Below are 21510 nucleotides of genomic sequence, written 5' to 3' on the forward strand. Positions count from 1 at the left end.
AAAATATGATAAAAGCAAAATACTGCGGATGCTGGAAATCTGAAACAAAAAGTAGAAAAATGCCAGAAAATCTCAGCAGGTCCAGAATCTGTGGAGAGAGAAAGTAAAGTCAATGTTTTAAATCCAAATGACCGTTCTGAAGTGCTTGGGAAGAAGAGTCATACAGGCTCAAAACATTGACTCAGTTTTCTCTCACTGCAGACACTGCCACAATCTGCATCGAGACTGCTCAAAATTATTTCATACACAGGCCCCCACAGTCACCAAATGGAGGTGGCATTCATTCCACTGTTCTGACATGGCTGGGAACCTAGGCTTCAGCAGTGAATCACTGGCCCACACAATCACTAACATCAGCCTTCACCTGAAGCACCTTGCAGCACAGTGGCTAGCAATGCTGCCTCACAATGCCAGGGAGCTGGGTTTGATTCCCGGCTTCGGTCACTGTCTGTGTGGAGTCTGCATGTTCTCCCCATGTCTGCGTGGGTTTCCTCCAGGTGTTCTGGCTTTCTCCCACAGTCCAAAGATGTGTGGGTTAGGTCATGTTAAATTGCCCCTTAGTGTCAGGGGAATTAGCAGGGTAAATACATGGGATAGGGCCTGAGTAGGTGTATTGGCCATGTTAAATTCTCCCTCAGGGTGCCGAACAGGGTATTTGCACAGTAACTTCACAGTGTTAATGTCAGCCTACTTGTGACACTAGTAAATAAACTAAAAACTCAAATATTGCCCCTCTCTGTTTTCGCACTGAGAACTGTGTGCTGTTTTTATTTGAGTTGTTCCAGGGTAGTAATACTCGAAAGCTTCCATTCCTTTCCACCATCTAAAACCTTGCATCTGTGTCACTAATTTAAGTTCTCCTTCTATACACATCAGGAGATTTGCAGGCTCTTTCTCCCTCAACAACTCTGCTAGCGCCACAGTGATATGGTTATGGGTTTAAAGACACAAGGCTGGTCTCCTCACCTGTCTCAGCTCCTCCAGCGCTAAAGTGAAGACCCAGAAGTATAGTGTTATCTCTGCCATTGAAGGACCAACAGGAGGAGGAGGTTTGAAATCCACCAGCAAAATGTAGGCGAAAAGGGAAAGGAACGCAAAATAGAGGATCACATTCCCCAGGAATACGGTGACCGGAGCACCCCAGAACTTCTTCCACCTTCTTAAGATAAATTTCCTACTTTCGTTCTCTCCACAGAGTACGCTTTTATCCTTTGCATCGTGCTCACTGTCAGGCAGTAAAATAATGAGTTAGAATTTTCAACGCGAGTGAAATAGGAACAAGAATGCTTTTCGAACTGGTGCTACATTGTTTGGGTTCCAGTGGACGGCTGTCCACTTGCCCCATGCTGAATCCGGTGCCCTTTATCCAGCAGCAGAATCATGGATCCAGTTTATCACTGTGCTCCCAGACTCCAAGGCAAGCTCACACGAATGTAATCTGCAACCTTCTCTGCAGTGGACCATTTAAAAAGAATCACACATATCTCACCAGTGTAACCAACATGGGCCAGTTAATCCCCCTCCCAAAATGTGAAAATGTGGAAGCATGCTTAATGCTGATTGGGAATATCCTTGGGTCTGCTCCCATTCCATCGCCATAGCTTCCCCGGGAGTGTGGTGGGAACCCAGGTTCAGGTGCAGAGATGGCTGCTGTGACACACTTTTAGGAAACTTGCAGATTCAGTGCAGGAGCTCCAAGGATATTCCCTAAAATTTGTCCAGTATACAGTTCATATGCTTCTAGTGCTGTTAAAATACTGACATGATTTAAAATTGAATACAATGAATGCAGGCAAATATAAAATAATGCAAACTGAATGTGCTTCAAGGTAATAATACATCCCAGGATATCAATATGCCACCTCTTTCATCTTTCCTGATTAAATGCGCCATTAAAGCCCATTATTATCATACAGCTACAGTATTGGCTATTGGGCGGCACAGTGGCATACTGATTAGCACTGCTGCCTCACAGCGTCAGGGACCCAGGTTCAATTCCCAGCTTGGGTCACTGGCTGTGTGGAATTTGTACATTCTCCCCGTGTCTGCATGGGTTTCCTCCGGGTGCTCCATTTTCTCCCACAGTGCAAAGATGTGCAAGCTAGGTTGATTGATCATGATAAATTGACCCTACTGTCAGGGGATTAGCAGGGTAAATGGGGGTTATGGAAATAGGGCCTGGTTGGTACAGACTCGAAGGGCCAAATGGCCTCCTTCTGTATTTATAGGGATTCTATGTATTGTGTCAGAGATGCTCCCAAAGTCTTCGATGGGCATAGAAATGGTAAAAGGTAGTAAACAAATTGAGAGTGGATGAGAATGTGCATTGGTGTATGGGGATGAGGGCGAATGAGAACTCAGACTGCGAGAGAGCCAGATACACACTCCCTGCTCTCTTAACACACATATATGCACATATGTTCATGTAATCATCTCTCTCATGTGCACACACTCAGCTCTCTCACACCCACTCTTACAATTTATGTCATAAGAATAGTCAGTCCTGGATGGGCAATACTAGTAAACATAAGGTCACTCATATCTGGATTGGATGTTTACAGGAAAATTGATGTCAACAATCTATACAGTTAGGTGTCCAACACTCCAGTTTTGCTGAGATGAATTGGATCCGGTTGTCACAGAACCTTTGTTGAAAATCCACCAATTGCATGGTTTAGCAGTACCCACCTTCTCTCACCCAACCACCTTTACCCTCACCATCAAACTGACAGGGGAGGAGATGTGATGGGAAGGAGAGAGAGACCTAGGGCAAGGCCTGAGGCCTAGTGGTGCTCAAAACTAGAGAGCCTATCAGCAGCAAATCTGGGAAAGAAACAAGCTGTGATTGGAGGAGCGGAAATCTTCAATTTTACTGACAGTTCTAACCAGCATTTAGATCAGTGACTCCAAGGTGGAGCAGGGGCAGGGGGCACAGAGAGGGACTTCATGTAACACAATTGGGCTGCCAGTTCAATATGCTTGTCCTACATAATGGCAGGTTAGTTATTTCTGATGGAGCACTCTTATACTTTTTGTCTCAGAAAGGTCATTACCTCGGAGTGTTTGACTGTCTGTTTGCAGAGTAAAGATTAGCCACATTAGACCTCTGGATGAAACCAAAAGCTGCTTTTATCCAACTTGAATCCATTTAGCCCTGCCCCACTGCTGTTCAATGCTGGGACAATTATTGCCTGGACCAACCTGTTTGCTTCATCATGGAGCAGCAAAGTATCTTCTGTGTCCAAGCTATCCAGCTCTTTCAGTTGTTCAGCTTTTCCTATGGATGCATGGTCATGTACACTGAAAGGGAACAAGAAAGAAGTGTCAAGAGAAACATCTAGTCATTTACCTTATTGCTGTTTGTGGGAGTTTACTGTGTGTATATCAATTGCTGCAGTTCCTACATTACTGCAGCAAATAAATTTCAAAAATTCCTTGATTTGGATGTAAAGCTTAAATTTGCGTAAATAAATTTACTTGGAATACATGCAAAAGAAACAAGACATAGAGAGGGAGACCATTCGGCCCTAACTATTCTGGTGTTCAGGTTTAACGCAAGCCTCCTGCCATCTCTCCTCAAGGCCCCAGCAATTTCCTCCCTTGCCACTTTCAGTATCCTGGGGTATACCCCATCAGGCCCTGGGGACTTGTCTGTCTTAATGTTTCTCAAGAACCCTAATACTTCCTCCTTTTTGATCTCAACATGACTCAAACTATCTACACATCCTTTCTCAGATTCATCATCCACCAAGTCCTTCTCTTTAGTGAATACTGGCGCAAAGTACTCATTTAATACCTCATCCATTTCCTCTGGCTCCACGCATAGATTCCCTCCCTTCATCCTTACAGGAATGTGCCGGTCCTGAATTCCTATCAACTTATACTTGAAAGCCTCCCACATGCCAGGTATTGATCTGCCCTCAAACATCTGCCCCCAATCTATATTCTTCAGTTCCTGCCTAATATTGTTGTAATTATCCTTCCCCCAGTTTAGCACCTTAACTTGAGCACAATGCTTATCTATATACATCAGTACCTTAAAGTATACTGAACTGTGATCAGTGTTCCCAAACTGCTCCCCTACTGAAACATCGACCACTGTTTGATTCTCTTCACTATCAGTGTGGGTGGAGCATTTGAATAATTATTTTATTGATGGCTCTTGCTACAGCTTGCAAAATAGAATGTGGCTGGCGTACCTGAAGTGTATCTCTCTCGTGTTCCCGGAGAGGACCTAAGTAAAAGTCCACTGTTTGCCCATTTCGCTGTAATTTCTAGCCTGTGAGCTGCCTCTCATCATTTTCAATGTTACTTGATAAATTGCTCCTGCGCACTCTTTGGTCATGTGCTCAACCATCCTACAGACTGTCCTCTTTCATATGTTGAGGTTAGGAGTCATCACAGAATCTTGTTTTCTGACATTTTCCCCAGAACCTTGAAATTGGGGAACTCCTTACGTAGAAGCATACATAGAAACACAGAAACTAGAAGGAGTAGGCCATTTAGCCCTTTGAGCCTGCTCTGCCATTCAGTTTGATCATAGTTGATCATCAAATTCAATATCCTGACTCCAGCTTCCCCCCACAACCCTTGATCCTTTTAGCCCTAAGAGCTATATCTAATTTCTTCTTGAAATCACATAATGTTTTGGCCTCAACTACCTTCTGTGGTAGTGAATTCCACACATTCACCACCCTCTGGGTGAAGACATTTCTCCTCACCTCAATTCTAAAAGGTTTACTCCTTATCCTCAAACTATGACCCCTTGTTCTAGACACCCCCACCATCGGGAACATTCTTTCTGATGTAACCTCTTTACTTCTATTAGAAACTTAAGTTTCTCTGAGATTCCCTCCCACTCTTCTACCAGTGAATATAATCGACTTAGTCTCTCCTCACATGACAGGAATCAGCCTGATAACCTTGGCTGCACTCCTTCTATAGCAAGGACATCCTTTCTCAGATAAGGACAGCAAAACTGCACACAATACTCCAGTTGTGGCTTTGCCAATACCCTATACAATTACAGCAAAACATCCCTATTCCTATACTCAAATCCTCTTGCTATGAATACCAACATAACATTTGTCTCCTTTACTGCCTGCTTACTTTCAGCAACTGATGTAGGAGGACACCAAGGTCTTGTTTGAGTATGCACTTAATTTACACCTCATATTTATCTGCAATATACTGCATCTGCCACATAGATGCCCACACACACTGCCTGTCCAAATCATGCTGAAGCATCTCTGCATCCTCCCCACAACTCCTCCTTCCACTCAACTTAATATCATCTGCAAATTTGGAGATATACATTCAGCTCCCTCTTCCAAATCATTAATATATAATGTGAACAATTGGGGTCCTAAAAACAAATCCCTGAGGCATCCCACTAATCACTGCCTGCCAATCAGAAAAAAGCACCAACTCTGTGCTTCCTATCTGATAACTGGCTTTCTATCCATCTCAAGACATTACCAGCAAATCCCACCTATTTTAACTTTACAAAGTAATATGCTGAGAGACCTTGTTGAAAACCTTTTGAAATTCTAAATAACCCACATCTGCTGGTGCTCCCTAGTCAACTCTATTAGTTACATCTTCAAAGAATTTTGGTAGATTTATCAAGCATAATTTACTTCTTGTAAATCCACGTTGACTTTGTTTTGATTATATCACTGCTTTCCAAATGCTGAGTAATGAACTCTTTGATAATAGACTCTAGCAATTTCCCTAGCACTGATATTAGACTCACTGGTCTGTAGTTCCTTTCTTTCTCTCTACCTCCCTTTTTAAATAGCGGGCTTACGTTAGCTACCCTCCAATCTGTAGGCACCATTTCAGAGTCCAAAGAATTTTGGAAAATGGATTTACTAATTCTAGGGCACTTCCTTAAATACTTTGGGATGAAGGTTAACAGGCCCAGGAAATTTATCTGCCTTAATTTTCCCTAAACCATTTCTCTGCTAACACTGACTTCTTTCAGTTCTTCATTAAAATATGGGATCTTCCAAACTTCCTGTACATCATTCATGTCTTCTCTGTGAAGACAGAAGCAAAGTGCGAATTTAGTTCCTCAGAAATTATTTTCTTTCCTGTAAGGAATTCCCCCTTTCCTAACCGTGAGGGGCTGACATTTGTTTTTGTCAATCTTTTTCTCCTTATCTCCCTGAATCTCCAGTTTTAAAATGCAATGTGCTGTGTTACCCCACAAGTATTTCTAATCCCAGAGTGTGGATTTTGCCAGTCCACCAAGATCAGGGCACTTGCCTTTGTCATGGTGTTGAGGATTAACCAGACAATGCGCAGTGAGTACTCAATCTTTCCAAGCTTTTACTACTTGCTAGCAAGAACACACATGCAGCGCAATGCATCATTAGGTGTTCAGATGATTTATACAGACAATTAGCAGTTATAGTTAATTACAGCAAATGAGAAACAAGCAACTTTTTTATCCTTAATTTGCATATACAGCCATAGCATTTTTCCCTTTCTTATCCAATAGAAAACAATCTCCTTCATTTGCATAATATATCAACACATCTTGTTTTTTTTTGGTACTTTTCATGGTAACTTGTCTTTGTTTCATTCTGTGGCCAAAACCAGGATTGCAGTGTTTATGGAACTGACACAAGGTTAGATTAGTCTCTTTCCTGAATACACAACTGCTGACCTCAATGAGACCTTGTTTAAGAATAAGCTGACGGAGTTGCCTTGTTGTTGTAACTTAGTTTCCACAATGGCAGTCGTGGTGGTCAGCTTAATGTACTTGTGTTTCAGAATTCAGTTGGTAAAACACTCACCTTTGGGCAGTGGATCTGGATTTGAGTTGATAAATGAAACCGATACTGCAGTACAATATGGAAAGAATATTGCATTACGGGGAACTGTCCATCATTTAATAAGATATCCAAATGCTTCATCTATTCTCTTATGATTTGCATCAAGGATTCAGTGACACCATGAAGATGGTTCAGGATAAATATTTCACCTTCAACCAATCCCACCTAAAATGTAAATAAACTGGGCCTTGCTCTTATCACAGTAGGTTATAGCAATGAAAAGTTTTCCCAAATTAATTATAGCTCTTTACAAGTACTTTATAATGCAAAGCACTGAGAAGTCTTGACTTGTTGAGATAAAATACAAGTGATTGGAAGGTTTTCTCACTGATGTGTTACCTGAAGCTGATGAGATTGGTAAATATCAGCAGAGGGCACAAGAATCCACACAGCAACTTCCAGATTGGAGTATCAGTTGACATGTCACCCCACCAGATTTTGGTCAACAGTGCCTAAAATACAGAAACTAATGTTACAAACAATGAGATTACTGCCTTAAAGTTAAAGTTAGTTTTATTGATCCTACTGAACGTCAGCTGTGACTCAGTTGGTGGCATTCCAGTCTCCAAATCCCACTCAGGGCTTGAGAACAAAGACGAATGCTGATAGCAGCACTGAGGGAGCTCTGCACTGTTGGAGGTGCTGTCTTTTGGATGATATGTTAAACTGAGGCCCCAGATGTCTGGTGTCTGCAAGTAAAATACACCATGGTACTTTTCTGCTGAAGGACATGAAATTGTCAATCCCCAACTTCCTCGGATATTGTCTCTCCTCCATCAATCATGCCGCACCCACCCCCCCTCCCCCTCCACCACTACTCCTGCAATCTCCACCGTCCAGGCTGTTAATGGAAATGAGCCCAGACTTTTATGCCCTGGGTTCATTGATAACATCTAAATTAGTGCTTAAGTATTAAAATCAGCTTTGTGCCAGTGCCGGTATCATTACGAGAGGTGAGAAATCGGGGACAAACTAATTTTTTTTTGTCTCTTTTGTGATCTTACAAGCTCGCCACGCTGTTCGACTGGCGTGATGACCCAGTAAGATCACCCACTACCCACACCCCCAACCATGTTTGAATGTGAACTAAAGGTGAGACAGCTCAGTTATATAGATCAGTTCATCAAGACAACAAGTTCAGTGGCACACATATTTTAATGATCGAGTACAATTATTTCCACACCATCAGAAGCAAGTACCTGAACACCATCATGTGCAAAGAAGGACTTGGCATCTGCTTCAGTGGCTAACTGCAAGCAAGTGGTCTTGCTCCAGTACTTGGTCTTGCGAATCAGCAAGCAGAAGGCTCTGTCTTCACAGTTAGTGTAACACTGGCCAAACACGTCTGGAACCAGAGAAAACAACAGACCATTAATGCTCCATTCAGCTGCATTACAGATAGACAGGACTCTTCATCTGATGGACTTGGACTCTCCAGTCTTGAAAGGTGGTGTGTGAGAAGTGGCCTTCTCGAATCTTAGAGATATACCATAGTAAGCAACACAGACAAGGTATATATGAAAAATACATTTATAGCATGGAAGAAGGATGTTTGGGGTGGGGGGCATTGTTACAGGTTCAAACTATTAAAAGGCAAACCAGAACAAAACAAAATGCTGGAGAAATTCAGCAACTCAGGCACTATCCTGAGTTTTCCAGCATTTTTATCATAAAATGAACTGAACTGATTGTCCTCTTTGGCACTGCTGCCTTACAGTGCCAGGGACCCAGGTTTGATTCCCAGTTTGGGTCACAGTTTGTGGAGTCTGCACGTTATCCCATGTCAGCATGGGTTTCCTCTCACAGCCCGAAAGACAGGCTAATTAGGTGCATTGGCCATGCTAAATTCTCCCTCAGTGTGCCCAAACAGGTGTAGGAGGGTGGCGACTAGGGGATTTTCACAGCAATTTCATTGCAGTGTTCACGTATGCCTACTTGTGACACTAATAAATAAACTTAAGCTTCCATAAATATCCTATGATCAGGACCATGATCAATGCATTGAGCGTTGTTGGAAGGAATGTTGCTCGGGCCCCCTCCTTGGGCTGTGTGTTTCATGGTACCTAGTGCCAGTTGATCATATTTTGCGTTTTTCATGCTCCGAGCTGTCTCGGTGTCCGATTCCAGATGTGCCATTTCTTTCAAAATCTTGCACGCGGCCAGTGCTGCGGGTACTGCTTCTGGACCCTGTGAGGAATGGAAACGTTACTCGCACATTTCAAGGGCAAGACTAACATGTGAGATCAAAAGTTAAATCCACATGAAAGCAGAGTCACAGTTTGCTGAATACAGAGATAAAGTGTCAACAGGCTATATTGATGCTTTGCCGCTAACGCAACTTAATAAGGGAGGAAGTCAGGCAGGTAAATCAAAGAGAGAAGAAGCTCAGTGCTACAGAGCCAGAGTGAGAGTTTAGGAAGTTGTGGTGAAGGGTCAGAGTGGGAATTATAAAGGATGTGTGAACAAAGATGGAGAAATCAAAGCCTGTGGCAGTCATTGAAGAGGGGAGTGCAATGCGAATCTGCATGGGAAACCAGTGTGTAAATTAATTGCTGCAGCCTGAGGCACGTACCTTATAGGGGATTTTCACAGTAACTTCATTGCAGTGTTAAGGTAGGCCTACCTGTAATACTAATAAATAAACTTTACCTTTAAAACTTAAAGTTAATGTTCTTAAATCATAATGGGCCTGAAACATTAACTCTGTTTCTCTCTCCACAGATGCTGCCAGACATGCTGGGTTTTTTCAGCACTTTGTTTTTATTTTAGCTAATGAATTGTTAAACATTGGATTTGTTACTTACTTCCAACTACAACAGCTCCAACAAGCCTAGATTGTAATAACAGGCAAGTTACCAAGAGTTGAATGGTTATCAACCAAGAGTGTGTCAGAAAGCAAGACTTGCATTTATGTAGCACCTTTCACAACCCTCAGGACATCCAGAATAGCTTTACAACCATAACATGCAACTGACCTACATCCAAAACATAAGGATATACTGGAGTAGAACTGAACAAATGACATTATCAAACATTTTATCTTGTAAACTAATCATGAAGCTTATTCCAAAATGAATAAATGCAATAAAAAAATTGAACTTGAGAACTAGCGCCACCATGTGGAAATGCAATGAAGGGATAAACAAAAAAGGTGATCCTGTTGATGATTTTAGAATATAGTTGGAGAGAACAACCTATTACATCCTTGGTTTCATGATGGCACTCAACTGAGCCACATGGTTACGAGTTCAAACCTCGCTCCACCATTTACCATTAGTTATTTATTACTGCATTGTTAAGTTCTGTGGAACAAAGGGATCTTGGTGTGTTTGTCCACAAGTCTCTGAAGACGGAAAGGCATGTCAGTAGGGTAGTAAAAAAGGCATATGGAACACTTGCCTTTATCAATCGAGGCACAGATTATAAAAGTAGGGAAGTCGTGTTGAAGTTGTATAGAACTTTGGGTGAGGCCACTGCTAGAATATTGTGTGCAGTTCTGGTATAGCAAGGATGTGATTGCACTGAAGGGGGTGCAGGGAAGGTTCACCAGGATGCTGCCTGGGACAGAACATTCAAGTTATGAAGAGAGGTTGGGTGGGCTTGGATTGTTTTTGTTGGAGCAGAGAAGACTGAGGAGCGACTTGATTGAGGTGTATAAGATTACGAGGGACAAGGACAGGATGGATAAGGAGCAACTGTTCCCCTTAGTTGAAGGATCAGCCATGAGGGGACACAGGTTCAAGGTGAGGGGCAGAAGGTTTGGGGGGAACTTGAAGAAAAACTTTTTTTACTCAGAGGGTGGGATGGTCTGGAATTCACTGTCTGGGAGGATGTTAGAGGTGGGTTGCCTCACATCTTTCAAAAAATACCTGGATGAGCACTTAGCGCATCATAACATTCAGGGCTATGGGCCAAATGCTGGCAGATGGGATTAGGTGGGAGTTCAGGTGTTTCCAATGTGTCGGCGCAGACTTAATGGGCCGAAGAGCCTCTTCTGCACTGTATGACTCTATGATGGGTTTTAGTCATAAAGTTGGGTGGAGACACTAGGGTTCTCCTTGGAGCATAGGAGATTGAGGTGAGATTTGTTAGGGATGTATTAGATTAACATAGATTTATGTAAGGGAGATAAAGAAAAGCAGATGGTACAAGGAGTGAGGACTCAGGTTTAAGGCCTTTGGCAAGAGATACAGAGAGAATACGAGGAATATTTTTATGTAACAGATGATAATGACCTCGAACTTGCTGCCTAAAGGGAAGTGGAGAAATGGAGGCAGATTGATTTTAAATAGAAATTGGATTGACATTTGAGGGAAATAAAGATGCAGTGTGACAAGGATAGAGAGGGAAAGTGGGACTGATCGGATTGGTCTACCGAAAGGCAGCATGAACTCGATGGGCTGAGTGGCCTCTCCTTCTGCACAGTAATGACTGGAACTTGAGCACATTAGCTAGGCTGACACTGCAGTGCAATACTGAGAGAGTGCTGCACAGTTTGACATGCCTGCTTGCAGGTAAGATGTCAAACAGAGGTCCAATTTACTTTTTCTGATGAAGGTAAAAGATCCCGTGCCACTGTTCAAAGAGCATCAGTGAGTCCTCCTGATGTTCTGGCCAGCATGATCACCAATACATAGAGATTCATATAATGGTGCAGTATGCTAGAAGATTTACTTTATTTTGAATTAACCCAAGTAATATTTTGATACGGTGCTTCAAATTCTCACACTTAGGATTCTCACGCTCAGGCAGTAATGCATATGCATGCACAATATGTTATTACACACACAATCTTGTGCACACATATAAATGGGGTTTCTGCAATGCTTACCATAAGGTTATGGTGATGTAATGAGAGAAGCTTCTATGCAAATTTCCAGGGCATTCACTTGCTTTGTACAGTAATTAGTAACGTATAGTTAAATACATTACTTAAGAGGGAGAGGGACGTGGAATAGAGGGATTCAACTGCTGTATATATAGGTTGAGAATCATAGATTCACTACAGTACAGAAGGAGGTCAGTTGGCTCATTAAGCCTGCACTGACAGCAATCCCACCCAGGCCCTAACTCTGTAACCCCTCAATATACCCTACTAATCCCCCTGACACTAAGGGACAAATTAGCATGACCAATCAACCTAACCTGCAAATCTTTGGAGGTGGGAGACTCAAAACTGAAGGTGCCTAAGTGACAAATGGGCAGGAGGCTGTAATTACCTGATGTTGTCCTCATTATAAATGTGTTTTGCTTTTTCCTTCTTACCACACTCTGCGGTGAACAAGGCAGATCTTCACCTGTTCCCAGAGCAAGGATTTTCCAGGAACAAGTCGCTAGTCTATTGCCAGAGCTTGCAGTTCGTGAGGTGTTACTCCACACCAAGCATGCTGACAAGGACACTGTCACGTATATTAGTATACAATGAAAAGTATTGTTTCTTGCATGCATTATAGACAAAGCATGCCATTCATAGAGAAGGAAAGTAGAGCATGCAGAATGTAGTGGCACGGTAGTACAGTGGTTAGCACTGCTGCTTCATAGTGCTAGGAACCCAGGTTTGATTCCCGGCTTGGGTCACTGTCTGTGTGGAGTTTGCACGTTCGCCCCGTGTCTGCGTGGGTTTCCTCCTACATTCTGAAAGATGTGCTGGTTCGGTGCATTGACCCAAACAGGCGCCAGGCTGTGGCGACTATGGAAATTTCACAGTAAGTTCATTGCACTGTTAATGTAAGCCTTATATGTGACCAATTAATAAATAAAAGTTTGGCATTACAGTAATAGCTAGGATGTAGAGAAAAATTAGCTTAATATAAGGTAGGTTCATTCAAAAGTCTGATGGCAGCAGGGAAGAAGCTATTTTTGAGTCGGTTGGTAGATGACCTCAGACTTTTGTATCTTTCTCTGGACAGGAGGTGGTGGAAGAGAGAATGTCTGGGATATGCGGGGTCCTTAATTATGCTGGCTGTTTTTCTGAAGCAGCCCATCATTGGCCTGTAGGTAGGATTTTGGTCACGCAATGACCACATCTTCCTTGGCCATCAAGTCCTGAGGGTGACACTCAAATGAAGAGCTTCTGGTTCAAAGCCAGGGAGGCTACCACTGCACCACAAAACCTCATAAATGTGGAGTGGGAATATGAAATGTGAAACATTGACAAAAATATTGTAACCAGGGATTGTGTGCAGAGACAAAATTTTAACATGGCAATTTTGTACCTAGTAAGTTAATAATAAACTCTCTCCTTACTGAATGTGCTGGTTTGAAATACAGCAAGGCCAAGATTTCACGGAGAAGCTGCTTACCATTTCCCAGAAGTAGTTCGCCATTTCTTGTCGGTTCAACAACACTGCCCACAGAAAGAGATCTCTCCAGGGGTTTTCCAACTTTTGACTTAAATCAGGCATCGTAAACAACCTCTGGCCACGTAATTTGCTATTCAGTTCCTGAAAGAGTATATTGGATTAGAATATTTGAATACAAAGCCAACTGTCAGTCTCAGCAAAACTTATATCCTTGTAGGTAGGATATTAGAAACATAGAAAATAGGAAAAGGAGTAGGCCACCTGGAGCTTGCTCCACTATCCTATCTTCTATCTCAATCCCATACTCCTTGATGGCTTTAGAGTCTAAAACCCCATCGAATTCCTTCTTAAATAAGGTAAACCATCTGGAACTGAGATGAGGAGAAATTTCTTCACCCAGAGCGTGGTGAATGTGTGTAATTCACTACCACCAAATGTAGTTAAGGCCAAAACATTGTGTGATTTCAAGAAGAAATTAGACACAGTTTTTGGGGCTAAAGCGATCAAGGGATATGAGAGGATGGGGGATCAGGATATTGAATTTGATGCTCAGCCATGATCATAATGAATGGCAGAGCAGGTTTGAAGAGCCAAATGGCCAACTCCTGATTCTAGTTTCTAAATATGTTCAGTGACTTGGCTGCCATAGCTTTGTGTGGTAGAGAATTCATCCTGCTGTTACTATTCTGCTTCTAATTGTTGTACCTTCCTAAGCAAGAATCTTCTTTTCTACGTTAGCCCCTCTTCTGGTACAATGACACTTGATTGTCATCCCTACCACCACACTTACCCTTCCTTGCGTTCCCAATTGAATGAGTTGAAGGGGGTGGGTAGAGAATTGCTTCTATCTCTACAGTAAGTGCCTTTTGGAGTGGGTGTGGTAGCTTATGATGGGGGAGGGGCATTATCTCAGTGAGGGGTTGAACAAAACTACCTCAGTGGGAAAGGGAGTATCTTAACTGGTGTGAGCGTATTATTGGGCATGTGATGCCATCAAAGGAGGATTGTCAGTAGGGTGGACAAGAAGTGCCTTGATTGTGGTTATGTATGACAAATTGACCAAAATGATCTGGCTCTTTGGTGCACCACCCCACCCCCTGCAGCACATTCTCAGGTGGCACAGAAGGTGCAGGGCATGTAAAACCCTGTAGACATTGTCGGGATTGGAAGATCCCACCAATGGCCAATGGCAAGCCTGCAGAAGTCCCACCCAAATACTAAGGGTGGAAATTGGCCTTAGTGGATGGGAGAGTTGAGGATGGGGTGGGGAGAATTTAGCAAAATGTTTCAGTTGGGCATGAGGAGGGTGTGACAGCCCAATTTATAAGTTACTGTGCTGTAATTTCAGGAAATTTATCAATTATATTTCAGTATTTTTCAGGTGCTATCAGCTGTAAAATATTGAGACCATCTGACGTTTCAAACTACAAGTCAAAATTTATTGACTAGAATTGGGATCGACTTTTGACAGCTCCTCGGGTTGTAAAGAGCCTCAAAGGTGACCTCAAGCTGAAATGTTGGCTTAGCCCACATCAAGGACCAGATGCCATTTTGGTAAAGAATTTGAAATTTACACTAGCAAACACCTGGAGAATCGTTAAAAGGCTAAGTGCAACTTAAATTGCCTGCCTGCATTATTCACAAGTTTGCATGTATTTTGGATGTCTAATACTTGACCTAATGATCGCTTCCAACACTAAGCAGCTAGGTGGGAATAAGCAAGTCATTGCTGAGGATTTTGAATCAAAGGTTTTTCATCTTTCACTCTTTGCTTGCTGCTGGAGATTTTAAGACAGCTTTTGAAACACATGGGGAAGCTTTTGGGAACACTTTGCGTAAACTTCACCAACTCTTGAACAGCATATATTCCAAAAATTTTCTGAGGGCTACTCTACTTCATTGGAGACCTTCTAGAAATCAACATCCAAAGATGTGTGGGTTACGTTGATTGGCCAGTCATAGGGTAAATAAGTAGGGATATGGGCATAAGGCCTGGGTGGGATTGTGATCAGTGCAGATTCGCTGGGTCGAATGGCCTCCTTCTATACTGAAGGAATTTTATAAATGAGAGTGCTTGGCTGTTGGCATCTTGCTAGGAGTCCCATTTGGTCTAAAACAAGAGGAGGACATGGGGACAGGCAGAGCAGAGAGGTAAAGGAGGACGTGGTGGACTCCTACCTCCAGGCAAGTTCAATGGAGATCAGAAATTAGGATTGCTTAAATCAGTCTTTCAAACAGACATGTTTGTTAGAATAGTGACCATTTAGTTCCTGTTTCACCCTTTCACTAAAACACCACCCCCTGGACTTTTAAAACCATAAATGATTTTTCCCCCAATTCCAATTTTATATAACAAGTATTGAGGGAAAAAAAATACATAATGCACCAGCTAACTGAAGTGTAGAAAAACATGCAGATGCAGTGCACCAGAATACAATATTAGTTACTACTGTTGCACAAGTTTTAACGTTTTAAAACCTTAACCATAATGGTGGCTACAGGTAAACGGGCACATTCTTAAAATGACAAGTCAGGGTAGGTATATCTGTGTTTTTAACGTACAGGCACAGCATCTCAAAACTGGCAACCTTGGGATGGCTAAATTTCAATCTTGCCGGATTTCGGATTCTTCCTGATTGTGGGTCAGGGGTTCGGGTTAAGCCAGGTCAGATGGGGTCAATGATGCTCAGAGCGGCAAATGGGATAATTAGATCCACAATGAACTATTACACTGCCTAGCCAAACTGTCCAAGTAAATTATTTATTATTTTGCTCAATTAAAATTGAAACACACCATATTCTAAAAAATCCACTTTTCAGATAACCCCAGTTTTTGGGGCAGTTGGATTTGAGACATGACCCATCTACTTTCAATCTACATTTAAAGCCCTGTTTAGGGATACAGTTTGTGTCACAATTATGTACTGAGCTAGTAATCCAGAGGCCTGGACTAATAATTCTGCAGAACAAGAGTTTGAATCCTGCTATACCAGCCTGAATTGAAATTCAATTTTAAAAAATAGGAATAAAAAACTGACATCAGTTAAATTGACTGGGAAAGTTGTCAGAGCACCATAAAAAAACCCAACTGGTTCATTCATATCCTTTAGGGATGAAAAGTTGCAGCCTTTGCCCAGTGTGAAAAGATCATAGAATCCCTGAAGTGCATTTGGCCCATTGAGTCTGTATTGACAACAATCCCACCCAGCTCCATTCTCCATAACCCCGTGTATTTACCCTGCTAATCCCCCTGATAGTGAGGGGCAATTGAGCATGGCCAATCAACCTAACCGGCACATCTTTGGAGTGTGGCCCACACAGACATGGGGAGAACATGCAAACTCCACACAGGCAGTCACCCAAGGCTGGAATTGAACCTGAGTCCCTGCCGCTGTGAGGCAGCATTGCTAATCACTGTGCCATCATGCCTCCCAATGGCTTAGATGGATATAATGTGATCTAGGTGTGACTCCACTCCCATTTGATTCTAAACTGCCTTCTGAAGTGTCTTGGTAAATCAATCTTTCTCAGGAAATAAGGGAATATGTCATAAATGTCAATCTTGTCAGTCACAACAAGCTCCTGAGCGCTGGGCCTTGTACTTACTGTTATTGACTTTTTAACACCCAAGGGCTTGCGAGAGGGGCTGGATTCCTGGAAGATCCCCTTGCATGCATCATGTAGGAAATCCTTCAGCACCTTAGACACTTCATACAGGGTAAATTTGGGCCTCTTCTCCAGGGAGTCACGATGCAAAGTGTGGTTCATGCCTGTTATAGTAAGTCTCTGCTCCTCGAGTTTCTTCAGTAGGAGTTCATAGAGGAGGCACTTTTGCGGGATGGAACAGTAGAGCTCCTGGAGCCGGCCGTAGGTGAGGAAATCGTACATATTCATCCCATTATCAATGAACAACCGCACAAACTCCGGCTTGTCATTCACCAAAGCATCCATCATTACTTCTTCCAGGTCACCAAACTACAAGACACAGCACATGATGTCGTTTGTGTACAGGACCCCCTGATTAGAGGACATTGTTATGACCACTAGACCTTAGAAAATAGTTATGTTTTAAACTGTCTCTTTTAATTTAAGATAAAGCGCTGGTGTAGTAGTATTGTCACCGGACTATATTGATCCTGGGGACCCAGGTTTAAATCCCACCACAGCAGATGGTGAAATTGGAATTGAATAAGAATCTGAAATTAAATGATGACCATAAAACCATTGTCCATTGGAAGGGGTGGGTAGATAATTGCTTCTATCTGGACCCATCTGGTTCACTAATGTACTTTAGGGAAGAGACTTTGTCACCTTTACCTGGTCTGGCCTATATGCGACTCCAGACCCACAGCAATGTGGTTGACTCTTAAATGCCATCAGGGATGGGCAATAAATGCTGACCAGTCTGCAATGCCCCCATCCCATGAATGAATTTAAAAAAATATGGAATGGGAGGAATGTTGTGAGGTGGCACTGAACCCTACAAGATGACAAACCCATGTGATCTGGTTGGCATGTGTTCAGGGACCCAAACCAAGACTCATTCAAAGTCAGGTATATGCTTTAACAGCTGAACACAGAAGAAGGGGCAGCTGGCCTTGCTTTAGACTCTGGGCAGGATTTTATGGCCTCGCTCGTCCCAAACTGTAATATCTCACCCGTGGTCAACGAACCTTCCCATGGTCGGCCCCTCACCTACTCCAATTCCCGTGGCAGGAGGGGCGGTAAAATTCCGGTCACACAGGGCCTGATTTTACCAATTGCAGCCTAAGGGCCAGATCCGGGTATAATACGGATCCCAGCCTGGAATCCTCCGTGCAGTGCGCCCATACGCTTCTTGCTGCCTCCAATCAGATCTGCGCTGTGGGTGGGGCTTAGTGCTACTGGAATGATCAGCGCTCTGAACTGCGCATGTGCAGTTAGAAAAAAATCTGAAGTAGTGCGTCCGGGCGTGAAAGAGAGAAACAGCAGAGAAAATGGGTGGGGAGATGGGACTTAGGAGAATCTTGCAAACTGAAAATTATGTGGTTTGTGCTGCCTAATTATCTATGGGAAAGGTAATTAAACTACGGTGTCCTAGTGAGCAATTAGTGACCTGTATAATACATTTGTGATCTGTAACTGGATTGTTGATGTCCCTGTACCTATGAGCCAGGTGCTCAAATGTTCAGAGCCATGTGGTAACTTGGAAGAATTGTCCCCTGTGGTGGAACTTGACTGGAAATAAGATTCAAGGAGATTACTAAATCTGGGAAATCAACCAGAGTGAAAAGAAGTTTGTATTGGCAACTCTTCTCTCACATTCCATGGCAGATGTGCCCCTACTTTTTAACGTGATTTGTATGGGCAACATTGGGTGTAGCTAATCTGCCTCTGGAGCAGCCTTGGATCCTTTCTTTCATCTTGTTTCATCTGAGCATTGCACAGAATTAGAGGAATCCCTTTGGAAGATAATGTCAAAATTATAATAGCAGGAACTAAAAACCCAACAGTCAAAAACTTGGGAAAATATTTCAAAATATGGATGGGGGAGAGGCAGATTAGCTGCACCCAACATTGCCCGTACAAATTACATTCATAAGTAGGGGCACATCTGCCATGGAATGTGAGAGAAGAGTTGCCAATACAAACTTCTTTTCACTATGGTTGATTTCCCAGATTTAGTAATCTCCTTGAATCTTATTGCCAGTTAAGTACCACCACGGGGACAATTCTTCCAACTTCACCACATGACTCTGAACATTTGAGCACCTGGCTCATGGCTACAGGGACATACAAGTCACTAATTGCTCACTAGGACACTGTAATTTAGTTAATTTTCCCATAGATAATTAGGCAGCACAAAGAAGATGCTACATTATTTTCAGTTTGCAAGATTCTTCCAAGTCCACCCTCCCCACAACCAGAGATCCATCTGAGTCCACCCACAACCAGAGATCCATCTGAGTCCACCCCCTCCTCTGGTGGAAGGCCAGGAAGGTGCTGCAGACTCTTGAAAGACTGCAGGTGGGAAGGATGGTGGAGGGAGACTAGCAAGCAAGGTAAGTTGGGAGTGTGCTCTGCAGAGGGGGGCCTGATCCGGAGGGGATCTGCCTCCCAGGGTAGTCTGATTCGGGGGAAGGTGGGTCTGCCGGGGGGACTTACCTCTGGGGGGGGTCTGCGAACGATGAGCTCCGGAAGTTCCCCTGCAGAATAGGAATTGGCTTCGGATTTTTATTTTGCAGGTTGCTTACAGTGCAGATCCAGAACGGACCCGAAGACATTAAAGTGGGATTTGGCGGTAGAAGTGGGCCCGCGGTTCATTAAGTCGATTTAAATGAATGCTAATGTATTTAAATCGTCAGGCTGCCCGTTTCAGGCGTGGAATCAGGTGTCGGTAAAGCCACGATCAACTCAGACTCGGGTGTAGATCGCGTTAAAGGCCCGATGTCTGAATTTACCGCGATTTTGCGCCCAAAAACGGGCGTGAATTTTTGGTAAAATCGGGCCCACAGTCTGAGTAAGACTCAAAGATCCTGGACCAAGAGGCATGCTGCTGGATATGTGAAGCAGGGAAGCTACAAGTATGGGAGCAGGATGTTTGGAAGAATCTGTTCAGAAAAAAAATGGAAGAACAGACTTTTTGGAGGTTACTCTTTTTTCTTTATAAATTCAGTATTTGACCAATGGGAATTCAATGGGATTAGGAAGGACACCTTGATGTCTTTGGGGCTGGCAGGAACAAGATGGGCCAAATGGCCACCTTCTGTAGTGTAACTCCTCTATGGTTGTTATGGAAACATACTAAGATTTCAATAAACCTTTCAATCACATTGATACTGTCAAAATGTATTTTCCCAAATAAAGTATTCACTTGTTTCACTCTTATTCCTGATCATTCAAGCAGTTTTTTTCAGATTGACAGATTTTTTTCTTTTCCTACCTTAAATCAAACTGCTCTGAAGCACCCCACTTGGTTATGACCCCGGAGGAAATTGCAACCTGATACAAAGTTGCCCAAGTGGGGAGGCGATGGCCTAGTGGTGTTATCACTTAGCAAATACTCTGGGGACCTGGGTTCGAATCCTGCCTTGATAGATGGTGAAATCTGAATTCAGTTAAAGAAAAATCTGGAATTAAGAATCTACTGATGGCCATCAAACCATTGCCGATTATAGGAAAAACCCATCTGATTCACTAATGTCCTTTTGAGAGATAAATCTGCCATTTTACCTGGTCTGGTCTACATGTGACAGCAGAGCCACAGCAATGTGGTTGACTCTCAACTGCCCTCTGAAATGACCAAGCAAGCCTCTCAGTTCAAGGGCAACTAGGGATGGGCAATAAATGCTGGCTAGCCAATGACGCCCCTGTCCCACGAATGAGTAGAGAAAAATGTCAAAGGCCACAGATATGGAATCCACCTCACTGCTAACATGAATAGGAGAATCTCATGCCCTCATTCCTTCCTCTTCCACCTAGGCCTACTGAAATCAATTCCACATCTTACCGTCCACACCACGTCACCATTGAAGATCTCACTCTTGGCAATATCCACCCTGTTCCAGGCAACGGCAAGTTTCAATTCATCCAGATACTCCTGGGCTTCTTGAGTTTGACTTTTACATGCTAGGGGGAGGGAAAGATAATCATTGTGCACATGATATCTGCATTTAATGTAACATTTTACATTTACATGTTCATGTGTGTGCCAGAATGTGGTCACTGTAGACTTAATAAATATCTCCCTACCTTTGACAAGGGCTTTCAGGAGAATGGTGTCTAATTCCTCGGAGCTCTCCTGTTCAGAGTCGTGTATTGTTAAAATGTAATCTTTGGCCAAAATGCTTTGAATCTAAAAATAATCCAAAGTTTTCCATCATTTTTGATTCAGGCAGGAATATATATTTAAATTAAGGTACGCAAAATTATTAAATCGTGTGAATCAAGTTTTATATATCTCACGTTAAAGAGGACTGATATTTATGAACATTCTGCAGTTTATACAATGGTTCATTAATGAATAAATCCCTCCTTTGAATTCAGGATAGAATAAAATCATAACGAATGGAGGATATTGCACAAGACAGAGCTCTTAAACTGCAGACATCATAAGATTCAGGGTGAAGCAGAAAGTTTTGCTGGTGAAGAAAAGGACAATTCCTGTAGAGCTGAAATGCTGCAAGAATGGCACATTTACTTATAGGATTTGGGTGTCACAACCATTTACAGTCCACCCCATATTAGAATCGTAGAATGCTGACAGTGCAAAAGGAGGCCAATTGCTCATCTGAACTAACTCTCCAAAAAAAGCATCTTATCCAGGTTTACCCTCCCCCTGCCCTATCCCCATAATCTTGTGCATTTACCATAGCTAATCCACCTAA

The 21510-nt window shown here is 42.8% G+C and overlaps 1 protein-coding gene across 1 annotated transcript in view; it reads right to left on the reverse strand.

Annotated features, from left to right (window-relative positions):
- The window catches only part of trpm5 (transient receptor potential cation channel, subfamily M, member 5), a 108064-nt gene that overhangs the window by 37194 nt on the left and 49360 nt on the right, over positions 1-21510 (reverse strand). The window contains exons 9-17 of the mRNA XM_080191464.1: positions 20876-20978; positions 20634-20752; positions 16751-17119; positions 13145-13285; positions 8906-9029; positions 8042-8187; positions 7182-7294; positions 3202-3300; positions 967-1225 (exon numbers count right to left, since the gene is read on the reverse strand). Of these exons, the coding sequence (XP_080047590.1) occupies positions 967-1225; positions 3202-3300; positions 7182-7294; positions 8042-8187; positions 8906-9029; positions 13145-13285; positions 16751-17119; positions 20634-20752; positions 20876-20978 (1473 nt within the window). The remainder of the gene's footprint in view (positions 1-966; positions 1226-3201; positions 3301-7181; positions 7295-8041; positions 8188-8905; positions 9030-13144; positions 13286-16750; positions 17120-20633; positions 20753-20875; positions 20979-21510) is intronic.

Source organism: Carcharhinus amblyrhynchos, chromosome 6, assembly GCF_965287045.1.
Source record: "Carcharhinus amblyrhynchos chromosome 6, sCarAmb.v2.hapA, whole genome shotgun sequence".
Lineage (NCBI taxonomy): Eukaryota > Metazoa > Chordata > Chondrichthyes > Carcharhiniformes > Carcharhinidae > Carcharhinus > Carcharhinus amblyrhynchos.